This window comes from Schistocerca americana, chromosome 2, assembly GCF_021461395.2.
Source record: "Schistocerca americana isolate TAMUIC-IGC-003095 chromosome 2, iqSchAmer2.1, whole genome shotgun sequence".
In the NCBI taxonomy this organism is placed as follows: Eukaryota; Metazoa; Arthropoda; class Insecta; order Orthoptera; family Acrididae; genus Schistocerca; species Schistocerca americana.
Window position 1 is genome coordinate 461,640,599 of NC_060120.1, and position 24,702 is coordinate 461,665,300.

A 24,702-nucleotide genomic window follows, 5' to 3' on the forward strand; every position below is an offset into this window, starting at 1 on the left:
TCATGGCCGACTTCCCTCCCCGTCCTTCCCTAATCTAATGGCACCGATGACCTCGCTGTTTGGTCCCCTCCCCCACATCAACCAACCAATCCATGTATCTTTGCCATTATATAAACAGCTGGTTGTCTGAATAAAGGTGCTGAAACACTTTGTTTGAAGTGCTAAATTAAAACGGCCGCTAATTAGTTTAGGGAGAGGAGTACCTTGTTTTCTATTTTTTTTTTCCAAAGTAGTTGTTTCCCTCCTAACATAAATATACAAACTAATCTAGTTCTAAGTACCATAATTATAGTTTGAGTAGATTAGTGCTGGTAATAGTTTCTTGTTAGTATATTTCAAGAAAATGCAATATTCCAGTTCCAAAGAACGGTGGTTTTGACAGGTGTGAATATTATCGAACTATCAGTTTAATAAGTCGTGTTCGAAAAATACTGACAGGAATTCTTTACAGAAGAATGAAAAACTGGTAAAGCTGACCTTGGTGAATATCAATTTGGATTCGAGAGAAATGTAGGAACATGTGAGGCAATACTGAGCGTATGACATCTCGTAGAGGATATATTAAGGAAAGACAAACCTACATTTACAGCTTTTGTCATTTGTAGACTTAGAGAAAGCTCTGGATACCTACAGAAACAACTTTTTAACCTTTAAATTTATATTAAATTTTAACATATACCTCTTTTATCAGAAATAACAGAGATGGTGATTCACAGATAGGCACAACAAAAAGATGTTTAGAAAGTGAGCTGTCGGCCAACAAGGCTTTCATTGAAAAAAACCACACACACACACACACACACACACACACACACACACACACACACACACACACACACACACACACACACAAGCTTCTGAGGCTTCAGCAGCCTGTGTGTGTGTGTGTGTGTGTGTGTGTTTTGTCTATTTTTAATGAAAGCCTTGTTGGCTGAAAGCTCACTTTCTGACAGTCTTTTTGTTGTTTCTATCTGTGACTCAATGTCTCCATTATGTGGTGAGTAGCAACTATCCTTTTCATAATATTGTTATGTTCCATCCTGGATCTTCCACTGTTTGTTTTTTTCTTTTTCAGAAATACTTTTTGAGCTATTGCCAGTCTACATTTTATGTCTCCTCCACTTCAGCCATCATCAGTTCTTTTGCTTCCCAAATAGCAAACCTCTTCTACCACTTTTAATGTCTCATCTCCTAATCTAATTCCCTTAGCATTGCATTATACAAGTTATCCTTGTTTTATTTTTGTTGATGTTCATTTGATAATCTCTTTTCAAAACATTATCCGTGCTATTCAAGTGCTCTCCCAAGTTTTCTCGCATCTGACAGAATTACACTGTCATTGGCAAACCTCAAAAGTTTTTGTTTTTTCTCCCTGAACTTCCAAATTTTTCCTTGATTTCTTTCAGTCGTCAGATTGACTAACATTGGGGATAAGCTACAACTTGTCTCACTTGCTTCTCAACTATGGCTTCCCTTTCACGTCCTTCAACACTTATAACTACTGTCTGGTCTCTCTGCAAATTGTAAATAACCTTTGGCTTCCTTTATTTTATCCCTACTACCTTCAAAAATTGACCACGACTTATTAAATTGATGGTTTGGTAGTAGAATTGCCGGCTGCGGTGGCCGAGCAGTTCTAGGTGCTTCAGTCCGGAACCACGCGGCGGCTGCTGCGGTTGCAGGTTCGAATCCTGCCTTGGGCATGGATGTGTGAGATGTCCTTAGATTAGTTAGGTTTAAGTAGTTCTAAGTCTAGGGGACTGATGACCTCAGATCTTAAGTCCCATAGTGCTTTGAGCCATTTGAACCATTTCTAACTGGGTATTGTGTGATGTCCTTAGGTTAGTTAGGTTTAAGTAGTTCTAAGTCTAGGGGACTGATGACCATAGATGTTAAGTCCCATAGTGATCAGAGCCATTTGAACCATTTTGAACCATTTGTAGTAGAATACATATCTATCAGCACCAGTCTTCTTTGGAATTGGAACTGTTACATTCTTCTTAAAGTCTGTGAGTATCTCACCTGTCTCATTTATCTTGCACACCAGGTGGAATAATTTTGTCATTGCTGGCTCTCCCACAGAACTCATTAATTTTGAGAGAAGTAGTCTATTTCATGGGCCTTGTTGTGGTGTAGGTTTTTCAGTAATCTTTCAAATTCTCCTTACGGTATTGTATCTCCCATGTCATCTTCACCTTCTTCTCCGTCTCTTCCTCTTCCTCTTACATAATCTTCATCTTCTTCTCCCTCTCTTCCTCTCACATCGTCTTCTAGTTTGTTTCCCTTATAAACACTCTATATATTCATTCCATTTTTCAGCCTTCTCTTCCTTGCTTAATCCTGCATTGGCATTTGAGCTCTTGATATCGTACAGTTGCCTCTCTTTTGTCCAAAGGCCTCTTTGATTTTCTGACACCATCTATCTTTCCCATAGGTATGCATGCTTCTACAGCCTTGCATTTGTCTTCTAGCCATTCCTGCTTTACCATTTTCTGCTTTCTGTCTATCTCATTTTTAGATGTCTGTATTCCCTTTTGCCTGCTTCCTTTGCTGCATGTTTATAATTTCCCGATTCATCAGTTAAATTTAGTATCTCGTTTCATCCAAAGATTTCTACTAGACCTTGTATTTTTACTTATGATCTCTGCTGCCTTTCCTATTTCACCTCTTAAAGCTCTCCATTTGCCTTCTATTGTCTTCCTTTTCTTTGTTTCAGTCCAGCGCTGCCTAATGCTATTTCTGAAACTCCCAACAAGCTCTGGTTCCATTGATTTATTAAAGTCATATCTCCTTAATTTCCTACACCTTTTTGCAATGACTTCATTTTCACTCTGCAGTTCATAACCAATACATCTTAGAGTCCACATCAGCCCCTGGAAGTGTATGCATACATAACCTCCTTTCATTATTCTTAAGGCAAGTGTTAGCAATGGCTAAATTACGATGTGTGTAAAATTCTACAAGGATCTTCCACCCCCCCCCCCCCCCCCCCCCCCAGCCCATTGTTCTCTTCCTTCGTTCTCTTTCTTTTCACATTATTGAATTCCAGTGATCCATCACAATTAAATTTTCTTCTCCCTTAACTACCTGAATAATTTCGTTTATCTCATTTTACATTATTTCAGTCTCATCAGTTTGTTGACGTTGTAGCTTGTACTACGGTGGTGGTTGTTGTCTTCATGCCTGTCTGTGATAAGTCACCACGCTGTTCAAAATAGTTTAGCCACATTGCTGTTTTCTTTTTTATTGCGGCTCTTGCATTATCACTATTTGATTTTGTAGTTATAACCTTACACTCATCTGATCAGAAGTCCTGTTGTACTTGCCACTGAACTTCACTAATACCCATGGTAACAAACTTCATGCTATCCATTCCTGTTTTAATTTCATTAACCTGCCTAACATTTCACACCCTGACTCACAGAATGTCAGTGATCCTGATGGGGAGACCATTTTGCCTCTGGAATATTTTACCTAAGATTATGTGATTGTCATTAAGCCATACAGTAGAGCTGTGTACCCCTGGAGGGGAAAAAAAAGGGCTGTAGCTTCCTCTTGCTTTCAGCCGTCTGCAATACCAGCACAGCAAGGCTGTGTTGGGTGGTAATGTTACAAGGCCGTATCAGTCAGTTACCCAGAATGTTGCTCCTGAAACTACTGAAAAGGCTGCTGCCGTGCTTCAGAAACCACTGGTTATTATGGTTGCTCCACAGTACCCCTCCATTGTGGCTGTCTGTATCACTGAGGCACGTAAACCATCCCACATTAGTAGGGACCATTGTTCATGGGTAATCTACACACTGCTTCCATAATTATCATGTTTCATCTTGCTCTTTCCTTTATCATCATGTAAGGATCCAGGCCATTAGCCTGATGTGGACCAGTGCGAGATGCTCCTACTCACATTTTCTAACTTCCCCCTTATTGTTCCTTAATCTACTTCTTAGTCTCCTCTTACCTTTTGGTCTCCTTGTGTCTTCTGTGTACATCCCATCCAACATATCTGACACAACTACTCACTCTAATTGGGTCACTGTTTTGAGAAAGAGTATTGGGTGTGGAGGGATGGATATATGTAACACTATTACAGGCTTAGGTTCTGCAAGCCCAGCCCTATACTTTCCTGCAAACATATTGACTTTTAAAACAACGTAAATCAAAATTTGTCTAATCCTATGTTTGTTTTGCAGCTTACTGCAGCTGACTTTAAGGACACTCTAGTAACACTGGGGTTTACTGACCAGCATCAAGAAGTGCTATGTTCATTTTATGAAGGAGTGAAGTCTGAGATCAGAGATGTTCTCTCTAATATGACAGTTAGTCTTCCACATTATAAAAATCTTGAATGGAGGTTTGAAGCTCAAGTAAGCCAGTTTTTCTTTTTATGTGTGTGTTAATGGTATTGCTAAGCATACTAGCTTTTGGATGTATTGATAGATAATGTAGTGTAATAAATTACACACTGTTATTTTGAAATTGTGCAGTGCATTTGACTGACACATTCAAAATGTATTTTGTGAGTGCCTAAGATCATCTTTAAAAGATCTATTGTTGGAGGGCCAACCTGATCTATGACCATTCATCCATCACCATAGATGAAAATTTTGGAGCTTGAACTAGTGCAAGCACAGTTCACTCAGTAGTGTGTGTGTGTGTCCAAGATGTGCTCTGTGTAACTGAGGCAACAAAGGCAGTCATCTGCAAAGAGTGATCCACAAACCATTCTGTAACAGCCCTGCAGAGATGGAGCCATACATTGCATTGTCTTGCATGAGATGAAAGTCACCGTAGAATAGAATAGGTGAATGAGCAGATATATATGAGTGACAGTATGTTCCTTTATTGTTAGGCAGTGATAAATGATGGCAGATATATCAGAGAGCTGAAACTTTCTGCCAGATCAAAACTGTGTGCTGGACCAGGACTCAAACCTGGAACTTTCCTAAAACTGTCAGCTGCACTTTACATTGTTTGGAGACTATTCAGTTCACATTATGACTCAGGGGATTACACTGTGGCTGTAGTGGTTTTACCCAGGTTGAGGTATTCACAATACACCTTTGATTTGGTGACATGTGAAAATCCCAGTTTCTGGGATAGTGCCCCTATCCTGAGGAATTCACAACCTGGACATTATTAAATGAACTGATATTGCATTCTGACACTTATACTGCACTAGGCCAGGGCTTCACAACCAATGTGCTCTGCAAGCAGTTGGCAACCACTGGCCATTGAGCACCAGTCACTGCAACCACTCTTATCACAGGGAAGGGTGGGGAACCATGTGGCGACCTGAATGGGAACAATGCATTTAATGATGCAATTCCACATATTTCTGAGGCTAATTTATTTTGCAACCAGTAGCATGTAAGTCACAGTAAATGAGATTTCACTGCTATATAGAAAACAAAAAACTTAAAAAGTACAGCTACCTCTTAATTTTATTATTGCTCATTTCAGTTAATCAGATATTACAAATGTAATGATTTTTAACCAAGTCTTGCACTCTTGGTCCTCTTTGTGCATCCTTTCATGTGCATTACAGGTGCAGTGTGCAATTCAGGTGATCATCTGATATTTTATTGTTCTTCATTCATGAAAACAGTTGCCCAGGTATAGTTGGAACCATACATTGGTAATTTGACTGCAGCCATGTTGTGCACATTAGGAACTAGATTCTGAGGCATTTTCTTTGTCCAGCTAATTCATCCAAAGTGACAGTTTCATTTTTAATGCACAAGCATCAAAAATGAAACTGTAACTTTGGACAAATTGCTCAAAGAAATGAGTTATCAGTAGATCCTTGCCCTCAAATAAAATGCTGAAGTTGTTCAAAATGGCTGATTATTTTGACAAGGAATGTAAGATCACTTTTCCATGAGTACTTTTTTGAGTTTAGAAATACACCCATTACTCATTTCGAGAAAAATAGCACTTTGATCCAAAAGATAAAAAAAATCAGTTTAGCAATTGGCCCCAAATAAGGTCTGCACCTCATTGCAATAAGGAAGAATTTTGTACTGGTTGTTGATATTTTCAAAAAAGTTCTTGAATTACATTTTTGAAAGTGACATTCTTTGCACATAAATTCCTCAGGTGAAGCTTGCAATGAACACCTGTGATTTCATTGGGTACTGGAAGGTTTTCCATTTAGTCATTCACTTGCACTACGAATCCCCTCAGTTATTTCACAAGATGGCTGCACTCTGTCTGTGCATACAGAAAACAATAGATCTCATGAGTTTTCATATTCTACATTGTTACTAAGTCCAGAAGCTCTTACATGACCTGTTGTTCACTGTTTACATGTTTGATAGGTAGCTAGCTAGGCTGTGTCCTTAATGTCTGTACTTTCTTCAATTACTACAGAATACACAAAAAAACTCTTTACAAAGATTTGCAAGCTGACTGCCATATCCTGTATGCAATGCATAAGTGCCATGTTTGGTAGTAGCACCATCCAAAATGGTTCTTCCGAACTGGTCATAAATGTTCAGCTGCAACTACTAACCAGTATTTTATTAAATCACTGTCAGTGAAAAGTTGCAAGAACTCTGCTAAAGGTATTGCAGTTGTGTAACTCTCCTGACCAGCAGGCTCACTTCATTTTTCTGTCTTTATGCTCCTCTTCAGAGAGCTTACTTTCAAGTTTTAAGACTGCTTGTACACTCTTGGGTCCTTCACATGTTCCAGTTCCATATGCTTTGATGTGACAAGACATGTAACATGTAAAGTTGTTGTAAATTGAATTTCTGAAAAGTATCCCGTGTCTTCCCCCCCCCCCCCCCCCCCCCCCACCCCACCCCCACCCCGTCCACCATGAACCATGGACCTTGCCGTTGGTGGGGAGGCTTACGTGCCTCAATGATACAGATAGCCGTACTGTAGGTACAACCACAACAGAGGGGTATCTGTTGAGAGGCCAGACAAACATGTGGTTCCTGAAGAGGGGCAGCAGCCTTTTCAGTAGTTGCAGGGGCTACAGTCTGGATGATTGACTGATCTGGCCTTGTAACACTAACCAAAACGGCCTTGCTGTTGTGGTACTGCGAACGGCTGAAAGCAAGGGGAAACTGCAGCCGTAATTTTTCCCGAGGGGATGCAGCTTTACTGTATGATTAAATGATGATGGTGTCCTCTTAGTTAAAATATTCCGGAGGTAAAATAGTCCCCCATTCGGATCTCCGGGCAGGGACTACTCAAGAGGACGTCGTTATCAGGAGAAAGCAAACTGGCGCTCTACGGATCGGAGCGTGGAATGTCAGATCCCTTAATCGGGCAGGTAGGTTAGAAAATTTAAAAAGGGAAATGGATAGGTTAAAGCTAGATACAGTGAGAATTAGTGAAGTTCGGTGGCAGGAGGAACAAGACTTTTGGTCAGGTGAATACAGGGTTGTAAATACAAAATCAAATAGGGGTGATGCAGGAGTAGGTTTAATAATGAATAAAAAAATAGGAGTGGGGGTAAGCTACTACAAACAGCATAGTGAATGCATTATTGTGGCCAAGATAGACATGAAGCCCATGCCTACTACAGTAGTACAAGTTTATATGCCAACTAGCTCTGCAGATGATGAAGAAATTGATGAAATGTTTGATGATATAAAAAACTTATTCAGGTAGTGAAGGGAGACAAAAATGTAATAGTCATGGGTGACTGGAATTCGACGGTAGGAAAAGGAAGAGAAGGAAACATAGTAGGTGAATATGGATTGGGGCTAAGAAATGAAAGAGGAAGCCGCCTGGTAGAATTTTGCACAGAGCATAACTTAATCATAGCTAACACTTGGTTCGAGAATCATGAAAGAAGGTTGTATACATGGAACAACCATGGAGATACTAAAAGGTTTCAGATAGATTATATAATGGTAAGACAGAGATTCAGGAACCAGATTTTAAATTGCAAGACATTGCCAGGGGCAGATGTGGACTCTGACCACAATCTATTGGTTATGAACTGTAGATTAAAACTGAAGAAACTGCAAAAAGGTGGGAATTTAAGTAGATGGGACCTGGATAAACTGAAAGAACCAGAGGTTGTAGAGAGTTTCAGGGAGAGCATAAGGGAACAATTGACAGGAATGGGGGAAAGAAATACAGTAGAAGAAGAATGGGTAGCTTTTAGGAATGAAACGGTGAAGGCAGCAGAGGATCAAGTAGGTAAATAGACGAGGGCTAGTAGTAATCCTTGGGTAACAGAAGAGATACTGAATTTAAATGATGAAAGGAGAAAATACAAAAATGCAAGTGAAGCAGGCAAAACGGAATACAAATGTCTCAAAAATGAGATCGACAGGAAGTGCAAAATGGTTAAGCAGGAATGGCTAGAGGACAGATGTAAGGATGTAGAGGCTTATCTCACTAGGGGGTAAGATAGATACAGGAAAATTAAAGAGATCTTTGGAGAAAAGAGAACCACTTGCATGAATATCAAAAGCTCAGATGGAAACCCAGTTCTAAGCAAAGAAGGGAAAGCAGAAAGGTGGGAGGAGTACATAGAGCTCAGATGGAAACCCAGTTCTAAGCAAAGAAGGGAAGGCAGAAAGGTGGGAGGAATACATAGAGGGTCTATACAAGGGCAATGTTCTTGAGGACAATATTATGGAAATGGAAGAGGATGTAGATGAAGATGAAATGGGAGATATGATACTGCGTGAGGAGTTTGACAGAGTACTGAAAGACCTAAGTCGAAACAAGGCCAGGGAGTAGACAACATTCCATTAGAACTACTGACAGCCTTGGGAGAGCCAGTCCTGACGAAACTCTACCATCTGGTGAGCAAGATGTATAAGACAGGCAAAATTCCCTCAGACTTCAAGAAGAATATAATAATTCCAATCCCAAAGATAACAGGTGTTGACAGATGTGAAAATTACCGAACTATCAGTGTAATAAGTCACAGCTGCAAAATACTAAAGCGAATTCTTTACAGACTAATGGAAAAACTGGTAGAAGCTGACCTTGGGGAAGATCAGTTTGGAGTCTGTAGAAATGTTGGAACACGTGAGGCAATACTGACCCTACGACTTATCTTAGAAGAAAGATTAAAGAAAGGTAAACCTACATTTCTAGCATTTGTAGACTTAGAGAAAGCTTTTGACAATGTTGACTGGAATACTCTCTTTCAAATTCTGAATGTGGCAGGGGTAAAATACAAGGAGCAAAAGGCTATTTACAATTTGTACAGAAAGCAGATGGCAGTTACGAGTGTCGAGTGACTTGAAAGGGAAGCAGTGGTTGGGATGGGAGTGAGACAGGGTTGTAGCCACTCTCCGATGCTATTCAATCTGTATATTGAACAAGCAGTAAAGGAAACAAAAGAAAAGTTTGGAGTAGGTATTAAATCCATGGAGAAGAAATAAAAACTTTTGAGGTTTGCCGATGACATTGTAATTCTGTCAGTGACAGCAAAGGACTTGGAAGAGCAGTTGAATGGAATGGACAGTGTCTTGAAAGGAGGGTATAAGATGAACATCAGCAAAAGCAAAACGAGGATAATGGAATGTAGTCAAATTAAATCGGGTGATGCTGAGGGAATTAGAGTAGGAAATGAGACACTTAAAGTAGTAAAGGAGTTTTGCCATTTGGGGAGCAAAATAACTGATGATGCTCGAAGTAGAGAGGATATAAAATGTAGGCTGGCAATGGCAAGGAAAGTGTTTCTGAAGAAGAGAAATTTGTTAACATCGAGTATTGATTTAAGTGTCAGGAAGTCGTTTCTGAAAGTATTTGTATGGAGTGTAGCCATGTATGGAAGTGAAACATGGACGATAAATAGTTTGGACAAGAAGTGAATAGAAGCTTTCGAAATGTGGTGCTACAGAAGAATGCTGGAGATAAGGTGGGTAGATCACATAACTAATGAGGAGGTATTGAATAGAATTGGGGAGAAGAGGAGTTTGTGGCACAACTTGACTAGAAGAAGGGATCGGTTGGTAGGACATGTTCTGAGGCATCAAGGGATCACCAATTTAGTACTGGAGGGCAGCGTGGAGGGTAAAAATTGTAGAGGGAGACCAAGAGATGAATACACTAAGCAGATTCAGAAGGATGTAGGCTGCAGTAGGTACTGGGAGATGGAGAAGCTTGCATAGGATAGAGTAGCATGGAGAGCTGCATCAAACCAGTCTCAGGACCGAAGAGCACAACAACAGCAAACAACAACATCCAATGTCTTGTAGCTCACTAAGCATTTTGCAAATTCATCTTTTTCTGTAAAAAGATAAGATTTCTTCAGCTGCAGACGAAAATGTGAAGATTGTATTGCTGTCACATAATAAAAACTCGCCATTGCTGCATTTACAAAATTCACCATTGCTGCATTTACAAGTCACACTTTCCTGTTGTTGGTGCAACCGTGTTGTGTGTATCTATTTGTCTCACTTATCACCATGCCACTTCTGCAATGTCTTCAGATGTGGCCACAAACAAGAACTCAAGCAAATGCAAGTGCTCATGCTCAGAACCATTGAGTTGAAGCTCTACAGGAGATTATCACACTCACAGGGTGTGATCATGTGTGTTCTTAGAAATTTATCCAAGAAGAGACCAAGTTCTAAAATTGCTGTTTTGTTTCATGTAAGCGATTCGATAAGTTTGAGAATGCAACAACTAAAATTTTTGTGAAATACAAGAAACTTATTATACCTCAAACACACACACACACACACACACACACACACACACACACACACACACGGCTGTCGCCCTATGTGATGTCAGTTGGACAAACAGTGTCAATACTGTATTTTGACAGGTGGACAGGTTGTGGTGGTGGTGGTGGTGGTGGTGGTGTGGTAGTGTTAGGTGTAGTGTTAGTGTTGGGTAGGGTTGGGTCAGTTTGGGTGGGATGGGTAGAGGGAGTCGGAGGTGGGAGACAGGGAGGAGGAGGGGGGGGGGTGGCTTGTAGGTTGGTGGGAGGCAGTCGGTTTGCTGGCTAGCAATTTGGGAGGGATGCATGATTGTAAGAGCTAGTGGAGAGCAGCACAAGATGAAGGTGACATGGGACTGTGAACTGGAATGGAGTGACAGGTTGAAGGAAGGCGGAGCTGTTGGGTGGAGGATGCAGGGACAATGGATTACCTGAGATTGAGGCTAGGAGGATAACGGGAGCAGAGGATGTGTTGTAAGGATAATTTCCATCTGCGTAATTCAGAGAAGCTGGTGACGGAGGGAAAGATCCAGAAGGCCCGGGTTGTGAAGCAGCTATTGAAACTGAGAATGTTATGCTCAGCTGCATGTTGTCACCAGTTGGTTAAGTTTAGGTCAACTTTCTTCTTGACAACTGTTTGGCAGTGGCCATTCATCCTGCTGGACAAGTCGTTGGTAGTCATACTGACATAGGAGGGGCAGTCAAAAATTCCTGGAATTTTGTTATAACTATTTATTACCGCAATATAGGTACATATTTACTTAATCACCTTCAAAATAGGCTCCTTTAAAACACACACACACACACACACACACACACACACACACACACAGACAGACACAGTTTCTCCATTCTTTCCATTGCTGGAAACAATGATGAAAGTCCTGTTTTGGTGCTTGTGAAGTTTAGCCATAAGGTTGGTTTTGATATCTTCTACAAGGCAAAACAGTTAGCTTTGAGGCCCTTTTCCATTTTGTGAAAGAGCCAGAAATCTGCCAATGGTAAATCCAGTGAATAGGGAGGCTGATAGAGGAGCAGAATGTTCATATCTGTGAACCATGTCCCCATAGCAAGTGATGTGTGGGAGGGAGAATTGTTATGATTCAGTGTCCATCGTCCTTGCCATTTCACTGGACTTTTCTTCAGATTGCTCCCCTTACTCATTTCAAAACCTGCACATAGAAAGGCTGTTAAGTTTGTCCAGCTGATACAAATTAATGCTATGCCATCCAGCAACACCACAGTGGTGTTGTGTGCGAAATAGCAGTCAACAGCCAATGACACTGCAGTTGTGTCGTCTGCATAGCATCGCTCAGTGGCTGGCGACACCACAGTGGTGTCATGAGCTTAGTATCATGCAGTGGCCATTGACGGCACTTAGGAGCTTTTGCATTCTGTCGATGTTTTGTTTAGGTAACAATAAGTTACACACATCAACAAGATTTTTGTTTTTATAGGTACTTGAGCCCTTCCAGCATTGTGGACGAAAGAGACAATATGATTCTTTACGCAGAATGTACGAACGTCTTGTCTAACTTTCCGGACAACTTAGTCAATCGGGAAGAAGACATTGGATATAAAAAAAGTTTGAAGTGAAGCAGAGTCATAGAAAGATAGTGAAATACGTTCAATAAAAATTTGGCAAATGCTAAGGTTGCCAACTAATTTGGCTGAATCAGATGAAGAAGACAGTGCACAGTGGTCAGACTTTGATTTACTGAGGACCAATAATAAATTTGAAGGACCACTGGGTCCAAACATATTTCCCAAAGATACACAGAGCATCAAGGATATTGTAGAATTATATATTGGGAATGATCTATTTGAATATATTAGCAACGAAACCAACAAGTACTACAGTCAAAATTGCAATAGAAGGAAACTGGATTTTAAAAATGCCAAATTTGTTGACATTGCCCGACCCGAACTTAGAAAATAGTTTGGGCTTGCTATCCTTATGGGAATTGTAAAATATCAAGGATTGATGATTATTGGTCGACAAAGCTGTTGATTGGCACACCAACATTTCGCAAAACGATGTCCCGCAACCGATTCAGACAAATATTATCATTTTTACATTTTTCTGACTGCAACAATAAATCAGATATTGCCGACCAGCTTGTCAAAGTGCAATTCGTAATTGATTATTTTTCCAAGAAGTTTAAAGAGATGTTTAACCTAAGTCAAAACATCTCAATTGATGAAGGAATGACACCGTAGCATGGACGGTCAAGTTTTAAAGTTTACAAATGTCGAAAATTACAAAATACGGCATACTCATTCGGATGCTGTGAGATTAGAGTATGGGATACATTTCCTCATTTAAGATATATTCCGGCACTGGACAGCCTTTAGCAACAACAGTGACGGAACTATTGACACCTTCTGATGGAAAGGCATCACCTCTGTATGGATATTTATTACTACAGTGTAGAACTTGTAGAGAAGTTACTTGAAAAGAAAATTTGAATTTGTGGAACGATACGGCAAAATGGAGGATTTCTTGAAAATTAAAGCATGCAAAAGTCAATGCGTTTGAAGCTTGTCATCAACAGAAAGGTGACAAGTGGCCGGCGACAAGCCCAGTAATCCATATTAGTGCTGCTGGGGCCAAACAAGTAAATTTGTACAAGACGTGCCAACAGCAAAGTGTTATTGGTGCACCACCACATTTGTTGGCAGAAAAGGCAATGAGCATTACTTTTGTTTTGGATTTTGAATAATGTACTTTCTTTTGTCAAGGAGAGGACGTTGTGTGCTGTTCTGATGACTGCCTTTTTTGCTCAAAGTCACAAGGGGGACACTCCTTTGTAGCTACTTCTCTTCTTGGGGGGGGGGGGGGGGGGGGGGGGGGTGATTGTCGCTTTGTGAGAATATGGCATGGGAAATCTGTTTGCAGATTAGATTTGTGGGTATCGCCTGTCAGTGATGAAGGCCTTCTTCAGCATGCTGTAGGTTGTCAAAAATGCAGATACTGTTGGTGGGTTTAATGTGGACATTGACGTGGGTGGAGCCATTAGAGAAGTGGAGGTCAATGTCCAGGAAGGTGGTTTGTTGGGTAGAGGGGGCCAGATGAAGTGAATGAGAGAGGAGGTTTTTTTTATTTACGTCTACTGTCACAAACTTTTTGTGAACAGATTACCGGGTTTGGTCAATAATGACCATCATCAGATCTGCAGCAAAAATGGGAAAAAACGTAAATACACTCACAGATTGTCTACAGCTTAAAAACGATAAGTAGATCATAATGAAAAGTACTACTGACAAATATATGCATTAGTGCGCTTTAAGTATGAAGAGGCATACCTGTTTATAAAAACAAAGTCCTAATGTACTGCAGCCATAGTGGCCTCATCAAATGTTAAATGCAAAATCAGCACCAGCATCGTCAAATGTACATAAATAACATCATAGGCACAAGTCATGTTATCAGTAGCAGTACTGTTCAAAACGAGCTGCCGTACAGTAGCCACAAAATGTTTGTGTTGTAAGTTCACCAGATGTCATTAATGTCGGCATACCCTAGCTTTCAATAATTAATTGAACAGCATAAAATAAAGGGGGATACGATAATTGATGTCTGTAATGAGCTTATAACATATAAAAGACATTACAGTAATAAAAAGCAGTGAAATAGAACACAACAAAAGTCAGATCGTTAAAAAGAGGAAGAGTTCAGAGACAGTAGTTGACATATGCGCTAGTGCCAATATTGTAGATAATGAAATAAGTAATAAACACTTTTGATAATATTAAAAACCACTAAACAAATTGCTCAAAAAGCCACAATAAAAGAAAACATAGTGCTGCACATAAAACTAGTTTTATGTTTGTTTAAGATCTTTTTACAGTTGTCAACACCTTTCACCCACACTGAGACAAATTGCAATTCATTTATTTTAGGATGATTCCTGGTCCTGAGAACCAAAGGCATACTCGACATGCAATACGATGAATCCTTATCTCTGTTGAAAACTTCACAAATCTGAAATGTCCGATAAGCGATGACATCACGTGAATTGAAATTATATAGCCCTTTTACTTTATCGACTTTTGGTCCACGTACAAGAGCAACGGTGACCCACCTGTTACCGTGTCCATTCGTATCCTTGTTAGCAAGAGTGAAGTTCAAAACTGCACCGCAAAACACCAATGGCCCATGCAAGATGACTTGGGGGGCCAACATAATCCTTGGTAGTAATAGAAATGTTGTCTATTGCTTTAAAAAGTGTAAGACGTGAATGCCTACTCCTCCTAAAATAACGCGGCATAACTAATCTATCTCGATGCTGCTGCACGGCGGCTGCTCTACGACTGATGCTGTCTTTCCAGATTTATTACTTATATGACTGCCCCCTCCTCTCCCCCTGATCTCCTCCTCCCTCCTCCTCCCTCCTCCCACCTTTCTCTTCCTCTATCCTCACCTCCTTCTCATCCTCTCTCTCTCTCCTCCCCCTTCTCCTCCTCTCTCTCTCTCCTCCCCCTTCTCCTCCTCTCTCTCTCTCCTCCCCCTTCTCCTCCTCTATCCTCACCTCCTTCTCATCCTCTCTCTCTCGTACCCCTTCTCCTCCTCTATCCTCACCTCCTTCTCATCCTCTCTCTCTCCTCCCCCTTCTCCTCCTCTCACCCCCTTTGCTTCCTCTCTCCCTCTCCCCCTTTTCCTCCTCTCTCCCCCTCCCCTCCTCCTCCTCTCTCCCCCTCCCCTCTCCTTTTCTGCCTCTCTCCCTCTCTCCTTTCTCCCCCTTTTCCGCCTCTCTCCCCCTCCCCTCCCCTCACCTCACCTTCTCCTCCTCTCTCCCCCTCCCCTCTTCTCCTCCTCCTCTCCCTCTCCCTCTCCCTCTCCCCCTCCCCCCTTTTCCTCCTCTCTCCCCCTCACCTCACCTTCCCCTCCTCTCTCCCCCCTCCCCTCTCCTTCTCCTCCTCCTCTCTCCCTTCTCCTCCTCTCTCCCTCTCCCTCTCCCCTCCCCCTTCTCCTCTCTCCCCCTCCCCTCCCCTCCCCCTCCTCACTCCCTTTCTCTCCCCATCCCCATCCCCACCCACTCCCATTCCCTCTCCCCCTCCCCCCTCCCCAAACCCCTCCTCCCCCCTCCCCCCTCCCCAAACCTGCCCCTCCCCCTCCTCTCCCTCTCTCTCTCGCTCTCTCTCTCTCTCTCTCTCTCTCTCTCTCTCTCTCTCTCTCCCTCCCTCCCCCCCCTTCCCCCACCCCTTTTCTCCTTTTTTGTCTTGTTTGTATTGAGCTGTTGCAGCATTATTCCAAGCAGTTAAATTGACAACACAAACTGATGAAGTCATATTCACTGTGTGTGTGTGTGTGTGTGTGTGTGTGTGTACTGCCCGCTTAAAGACAGCAGTGTGAGTAGGAATGACATTTCATTAAATGAAAACTAAGATGAGGATGGTACCTATAGTGTGATTTAAAATGTCTGTATGTTGACACTACATTTCTAGGATCTTAGTTCCTCCTGCCAGTGTTCTCAATTTCATGCATGAATTATCCAGTGGTACAAAAGTGCTTGTTCATTTCCTTTGATTGAATACAACACAGTACCTGATGTTCTAGTAAGCCTGCAGTGTATCAGTGATTGAAGCATTTAAATTTGCACTAGTCTTATCCAACAGGCAGCTGACAACTGTTGCAGCCATGATGTTGCAGCCTATAGCAGATATTGACTAATGAATAATTTTAATTAGATTATAGATACACTTACAAGTGAAGGACCTAGAAGGGGAGGAGGAAATGAAACTAATCTGAATGTGTTGAGAATGTATGTGACGTTATTTCAGTGATTAAAAAATTGAGTCAAATATACAAAGAACGTGGCAGTATGTGCCCACTGCCCACTTTTAAGAATGACATTGCACCCCTCTGTCATGGATGCATGCACTGAGTCTGTTGGGAATGGTGGGAACGGTGTCGTAAAGCTGTTGTATCCTCTCCTGGGGCAAGCTGACCCACAAATGTTGTTACTAGTTCTTGATATCTTGGATACTGACACTGGCGCAGAATTGACATCCAGACTGGTTCCACACATGTTGTATTGGAGGCAGATCAGGAAATTTTGCTGGCCATGGAAGTACCTTAACATCACGCAGACAGTTCATAGAGATGCATGTCGTGGGCGAGTATTGCCCTATTAAAAAATGGCACCACGACAGTGACTCATGGGAAGTCACATGTGAGGATGCATTCAGACTGTGATGTACTGTTATGTCCACTGATGTCTCTAGTCCCTACTACCCATGGTCTGAAGTTATACTTGATAGTTCCCCACACCATGATATCAGGAGTAATACCACTGAGCCTTCCCAAAACATTTGGAGACTGGGATGTTTAACTAGTTTAGTGACATACTTGCTGACGACAGTCATCTGGGATGGTACAGAATAGCAGTTCATTACTGAACACAATGCAGTGCCATTCAGCAGCAGTCACAAGTACAAAACACCAACTACAGTACTCAGGGCATTCCACCGTGTCTAGTTTCTGTGCTCCCACTGAGAGAATCTCTGCTCTCTCCTATCACTCATAATCTATTCTGATATATAAAAAGATTTTAACCATTTCTTCCACCAACTCTCCATAGTTTGTGTTCCTGTTCCTTTACCACTATTGGAGCCACCTCCCTGTGCACTAACATCCCTTATGTCTGTGGTCTTACTGCTATTGAACACTACATTTGTCAGTGCCCGACTGTCTCCATATGTACAATCTCCTTCCCGGTCACCATGAACAACTCCATCCCCAATCACAATTACTTCGCCCTTGAAGGCATTACATACAAACAAATACATGGTACAGCAATGGCCACCTGTGTTTCACCATCCTGTGCCAACCTATTTATTGACCATGTAGAGAAATCCTTTGTGACCATTCAGAATCCCAAACACTTCATGTGGTCCAGATTCATTGATGGCATCTCCATGGTCTGGAATGAGGGTGAGGACACCCTATTCACATTTCTCCAGAAGCTTAACATCTTCTCCCCCATTCGCTTCACCTGCTCCTCCTCAACCCAACATGACACCTTCCTCAACATTGACCTCCACCTCAAAGATAGTTACATCAGTACTTCTGTCCAAATCAACTTACCAAACACCAGCAATACCTCCACTTTGACAGCTGCCAACCATTCCACACCAAGTAGTCTGTTCCATACGGCCTAGCCACCTATGGACATCACATGTGTAGTGATGAGGAGTCCTTCGCCAAGTATATCAGAGATCTGCTTAGGCTTTCGCAAGCTGAAACTACCCTCCCAACCCTGTAAAGAAACAGATCTCCCATGCCTTACCTCTCTAGGCACCTGCCCCTCCCACATGCCCTCTACCTGGCCACAAAGGAGAACTCCCCTCATGACTCAGTACCAACCAGCATCTGAATCACATTCTTCACCAGGGTTTTGACTAAATCTTGTCATACCCTGATATAAGGTATATCCTGTCCGTTATCCTTCCCACCCTCCCTCCTGGCTCATATCTCTGAAATAGACATAATGCATACATTGTCGTACCACCATCACTTGCTGCAGTGTGGTCACAGACATCACCTACCCCATCATAGGCAGGGGTACTTTTGAAAGCAGTCATGTGATATACAAACTAAGCTGCAACTAATGTGCTGCTTTCTACTTTGGCATGTGAATAAGAAGCTGTCTGTCTGTATGGATAGCCACTGACAATCTGTTACCAAGAGACAACTGGACCATCCAGTTGCTGAACATGCTGCCCAACACATTGTGCTTCAGTTCATTGACTATTTCATAGTGTGTGGCATCTGGATCCTTCCTACCGACACCAATTTTTCTGAATTGCCCAAGCGAGAACTGTCCCTGCAATATATCCTATGTTCCCATAACCCCCCTGGCCTCAACCTATGCTAGTCCCTGTCCTTCACCCACCTATCCTTACCTGTACCACTCCAGCACTGCACAGCCTTCTATTCCATCAATACGCCCACAAGTCTGTTTCCCCTCCTTTATGTCTCTCCTTTTTGTGCTCCCCTTCCACCCCCCCCCCTCTCAAACCTCACAAATGAACCTAGCAGTCTTACCCTTTCCCTACCATGTGTCTATATACTCTTACAAGCAGCAGTACACACTCCCCCACCCCTCCCCTCATCCTGTTTTCCCTCCCCCCATCCTGTTTTCCCTCCCCCTCCCCACCCGAGCCCTTTCTTAACCCTTCCTGCCCACAGATTGCTTCTCCCATCAGGCACCCACAGATTGATTCTCTCATCAGGCATAGTCAGTCTCTCTCCCCCCCCCCCCCCCCCCACCCCTCTCTCTCTCTCTCTCTCTCTCTCTCTCTCTCTCTCTCTCTCTCTCTCTCTCTCTCTCTCTCTCTGTGTGTGTGTGTGTGTGTGTGTGTGTGTGTGTGTGTGTGTGTGTGTGTGTGCGTGCGTGTGCGTGTGCATGTGCATGTGTTAGGAGGCGGCCGCCTATTAGCTGAAAGCTCAAATGTGTAGCAATCTTTTTCTTGTACTTATCTGCAACTCAACTTCTCCTCTGTATGGTGAGTAGCAATGTATCCTTCTTACAATATTACCAGTAGTCCATCCTGATTTTCCATTGTTTGAAATATACTCATTACACTGTTTGATCATGTGTTTACCATAAATTGCAATTACACTGAAGCCTTTGGGAGAAAGTAATATAGCATATTATTTGTTCTTTGTTACAACAAAAAATATTATGTGTGAGATAAAAATGGTTTGTAAGTATTCCTTTTCTTTTCAGGTAGCATCAAGATCATTAATGCAACAGGTAACTCCCCTTATAACAATGAATCTTACATTGACAGAAGCTGGTAAGGGTGATAACAATATTTGCCTTCAAACAGATCCAAATAATTTACTTCATATTACACAAGTACTTGAAGAAGCCCTCCGTGAAGCAAAGAGTCAGCACACACGCAGGGTTTTACGGAGCTTTAAATAGAAAATATCCTGTTTGCTCTCTCTCACACCTGTTTACAGTGCTTTCATATTGAAAGCAAATATGTTGCTAACTGTGGAGCTTACAGACCAGAATTACATGCATATTCTTACAGAAGAGTTGGTGCCAAAGAGAAATGACATGATTTGGATAAAGTTCTGATTGCTGGAAGCAGTACAGTTATTGCAGTTTGTCTGGTATCTGAAATCAAATGAGCAAGAGAAAAATTACATATGTTAGAAGTAATGGACAATACTTTCCAGTGTTTTGCTCACATTGTTACATGCATAATTGTTTTTGTCTTTTTTTAGGTTTCAAATGCTGTAAAGCGTATATATTCCAAATAAAATATATGCTTTTTGCTTTTATTTTTAAGTGTAATTCATTCTTCACCAACATTAGTCAGTTTACTTGTGATCTCATTTGTTCATTCATTTCTTAACTGTTTGAATCTTTGAGTAGATGTATCTATCCACAGCAGTCTTTCATTCTTAATATAATGTGAAGAAGTAGGACAGTAATCGTCTTTACTTGATCCAGCCATCTGCCTACTTGTCCTGCAGTATCTCCGTCTACCGAGATAGTGTATCCCTATTTCGGTAATGATATTTTTATCTTTGTTAAAAAAGTTTCAGTAAATCTAAGTATGTAGAAAAGAAGGGCTAATGGGAAGTGGAGGTGTTCATTGATTACAGTAGAAAAGAAACTCTAATTTACTGATATTGTAATTGAAACTGCTGAGGCAAGGTTCATTTTCGTGGCTGGGCAATAATTCATAACTGGGGTACCTGACCATCACTTTCACCTTCAGATGTAACAAAATGTGAAAATGTAGCACTCTGTAGAAGAATGTGGTGGGACTACACTATGTGATGAAAGGTATCTGAACACCCCCAAAAACATAAGTTTTTTATATTAGGTGTGTTGTGCTGCCACCTACTGCATATTAACGACTTCAGTAGTCATTAGACATCATGAGAGAGCAGAATGGGGCACTCCGCCGAACTCACGGACTTCGAATGTGGTCTGGTGACTGGGTGACACTTGGGTCATACGTCTGTATGCGAGATTTCCACACTCCTAAACATCCCTAGGTCGACTGTTTCTGATGTATAGTGAAGTGGAAACGTGAAGGGACACGTCCAGCACAAAAGTGTACAGGCCAACCTTGTCTGTTGACTGACAGAGACCGCCAACAGTTGAAGAGGGTTGTAATGTGTAATAGGCAGACATTTATCCAGACCATCACACAGAAATGCCAAACTGCATCAGGAGCCATTGCAAGTACCATGACAGTTAGGTGGGAGGTGAGAAAACTTGGATATCATGGTCGAGTGGCTACTCGGAAGCCACACATCATGTCGGTAAATACCAAACAATGCCTCGCTTGGTGTAAGGTGTGTAAACATTGGACGATTGAACAGTGGAAGAAACATTGTGTGGACTGACGAATCACGGTACACAATGCGGCAAGCCGATGGCAGGGTGAGGATATGGCGAAAGACAAGTGAATGTCATCTGTCAGTGTGTGCAGTGCAAACAGTAAAATTAGGAGGTGGTGGTGTTATGGTGTGGTCATGTTTTTCACGGAAGGGGCTTGCACCCCTTGATGTTTTGTGTGGCACTATCTCACCACAGGCTTACATTGATGTTTTAATCACCTTCTTGATTCCCACTCTTGAAGAGCAATTCAGGGATGGCGATTGCATCGTTCAACACGTGGTTACACAACCATAACATCCCTGCAATGGACTGACCTGCACAGTGTACTGACCTGAATCCTATAGAACACCTTTGGGATGTTTTGGAACGCTGACTACTTGCCAGGCCTCACCAACCGACATTGATACCTCTCCTCAGTGGAGCATTCCATGAAGAATGGGGAGCCATTCCCCAAGAAATCTTCCAGCACCTGATTGAACGTATGCTTGCGAGAGTGGAAGCTGTCATCAAGGCTAAGGGTGGGCCAACACCATATTGAATTCTACCATTACCGATGGAGGTCACCACGAAATTGTAAGCAATTTTCAGCCAGGTGTCCGGATACTTTTGATCACACAGTGTATGTTTAGAATAATAGCGAACGAAGCACCGGGCAGATATGTACCTTGTTGAATAGTTCATAATGGGAGCAACCCTAGTCTTCACGGGAGTTTTAACCTCTTCACAGGCAGTGGGAAGTATACTTAGCGCCAATGAAGCTTGGTGGCAGGAGGAACAGGACTTCTCGTCAGGTGTGCACAGGTTTGTAAACACATAATCAAATAGGGATAATGCAGGTGTAGGTTTAATAATGAATAAGTAAATAGAAAAGCGGGTAAGGTACTACAAACAGCATAGTGAACACATTATCGTGGCCAATATAGACATGAAGCCCACGCCTAGCACAGTAGTATAAGTTTATATGCGAACTACCTCCACAGATGACAAAGAGATTGATGAAATGTATGGTGAGATAAAAGAAATTATTCAGATAGTGAAGGGAGACAAAAATTTAATAGTCGTGGGTGACTGGATTTTGATAGGAGGAAAAGGAAGAGAAGGAAACGTAGTAGGTGAATATGGAATGGGGGTAAGGAATGAAAGAGGAAGCCATGTGATAGAATTCTGCACAGAGCGTAATTTAATCTCCGCCAACACTTGGTTTAAGAAATGTAAAAGAAGGCTGTATATGTGAAAGAGACCTGGAGATGCCAGAAGGTTTCGGATTGTTTATATAATGATTAGACAGCGATTTCAGAACCAGCTTTTAAATTGTAAGACATTTCCAGGGGCAGATGTGGACTCGGACAACTATTTATTGGTTATGAACTGTAGATTAAAACTGAAGACATTGCAAAAAGGTAGGAAATTAAGGAAGTGGGACCTGGATAAACTGAAAGAACCAGAGGTTGTTGAGAGTTTCAGAGGGAACAGTAGGGATTGATTGACAACAGCAGGAGAAAGGATGGTTCAAATGGCTCTGAGCACTATGGGACTTAACATCGATGGTCATCAGTCCCCTAGAACTTAGAACTATTTAAACCTAACTAACCTAAGAACAGCACACAACACCCAGTCATCACGAGGCAGAGAAAATCCCTGACCCCGCCAGGAATCGAACCCGGGCGCAGGAAGCGAGAACGCTACCGCACGACCACGAGCTGCGGACGCAGGAGAAAGGAATACAGTAGAAGAAGAATGGGTAGCTTTGAGAGATGACATAGTGAAGGCAATAGAGGATGAAATAGGTAAAAAAAATGGAAGGTGTAGCAGAAATCCTTGGATAACACAAGAGATATTGAATTTAACTGGTAAAAGGAGAAAATGTAAAAATACAGTAAATGAAGCTGGCAACAGGGAATAAAAACATTTAAAAAAAAAAAGAGATTGACAGGAAATGAAAAATGGCTGAGCAGGAATGGTTAGAGGACAAATGTAAGTATTTAGAAGCGTATGTCACTAGGGGAAAGGCAGATACAGTGTACAGGGAAGTTAAGGAGGCCTTTGGTGAAAAGATAGGCACCTGTATGAATATCAAGAGTACAGATGGGAAACCACTCCTAAGCAAAGAAGTGAAAGCTTAGAGGTGGAAGTAGAACATAGAAAGTCTGTACAAGGGAGATGTACTTGAGGGCAAAATTATAGAAATAGAAGAGGACGTAGATGAAGATGAGTTGGGAGACATGGTACTGCTAGAAGAATTTGACAGAGTACAGAAGAACCTAAAGTGAAACAAGGTCCCAGGAGTATATGACATTCCATTGAAACTGCTACTAATGATAACCTTGGAAGAGCCAGCAATGACAAAACTCTTCCATCTGGCGAATAAGGTGTATGAAACAGGTAAAATACCCACAGACTTCAAAAATAATATAATAATTCTAATTCCAAAGAGAGCAAGTTCTGACAGGTGTGAATATTACTGAACTAATAGTTTAATAAGTCATGGTTGTAAAATACTAGCATGAATATTATTTACAGAAGAATGGAAAAAGTGGTAGAAGCCAACCTTGGGGTAGATCAGTTTCAATTCTGGAGAAATGTAGGAACATGCAAGGCAATACTGACCCTACGACTTAGCGAGAAGATAGGTTAAGGAAAGGCAAATTTACATTTGTAGCATTGATAGAATTAGAGAAGGCTTTTGACAATGTTCTCTGAAATAACCTCAAAATTCTGAGGGTAGCAAGGATAAAACACAGGGAGTGAAAAGCTACTTACAACTTGTACAGAAACCAAACGGCAGTTATAAGAGTTGTGGGATGTAAAAGGAAGCAGTGGTTGAAAAGGGAGTGAGACAGGGTTGTAGCCTATCCACTACGTTGTTCAATCTGCACTTTGAGTATGCAGTAAAGGAAATAAAAGAAACATTTGGAGTAGGAATTAACCCTTTCTGCATCTGCGATTCCATATGGCATCATTAAGTATTCCTGGCTTTTTTGAGCTTCCCAATGCTTCAATGATACCGTTTGGCATCGCTTCACATGGTTCCAAGTGTGGCCAACAGATCACAGTGGCGTTTGCTTTCATGACTCGCCGTTTGTTTGAAGTGCAGAACAGAGTAGTGTTGTGAGTTGTTCTGCTGCATTTGTGAGTGAACAATAACTGTTGTGTTTAGTTTTATTCTGTGTATACTGAAATTCTTGGTTATGGAACCAAGTTTATGTAGTTCCTCAAGGGCAAGGGAAAGAAATACGGTAAGTTTGCAATACAGTTATGTATGCATTTTTTTGAGTAATTGTTTTGTAATTTCTAATAATGCCATTTGGAATCATTATTTTATTTATTAACCGACAGCTTCAAAAGAACTTTTGCAATGGATATGGCATATATGCAACATATACAGTAAATATTCATCACAAAAAAAATTCCCCAATTTTTTTCTAAATGTGATGCACAATGTGTTAAAGTCCAGGAAGAAGAAACAAAAGCTTTGAAGTTTGCCGATGACTGTAATTTTGTCAGAGACAGCAAAGGAGCTGAAAGAGCAGCTGAACAGAATGGACAGAGTTTTGAAAGGAGGATATGAGATGAAGAACAACAAAAGCAAAACAAGAATAATGGGATGTAGTCGAATTAAATCAGATGATGCTGAGGGAGTTAGATTAGAGAAGGAAAAAAACCACTAAAAGTAGT

At 41.5% G+C, this 24,702-nt stretch overlaps 1 protein-coding gene across 4 annotated transcripts in view; it reads left to right on the forward strand.

The window, feature by feature from the left end:
- Window positions 1-19,952, forward strand: part of LOC124596243 (COMM domain-containing protein 2) — a 41,129-nt gene extending 21,177 nt beyond the window's left edge. For all 4 annotated transcript variants that reach the window (XM_047135310.1, XM_047135307.1, XM_047135306.1 and 1 more), the window contains 2 exons: window positions 4,191-4,364; window positions 19,387-19,952. In XM_047135310.1, coding sequence (XP_046991266.1) covers window positions 4,191-4,364; window positions 19,387-19,587 — 375 coding nt within the window. In that variant the 3' untranslated portion in view covers window positions 19,588-19,952. The remainder of the gene's footprint in view (window positions 1-4,190; window positions 4,365-19,386) is intronic.
- The last annotated feature ends 4,750 nt before the right edge of the window (window positions 19,953-24,702 follow it).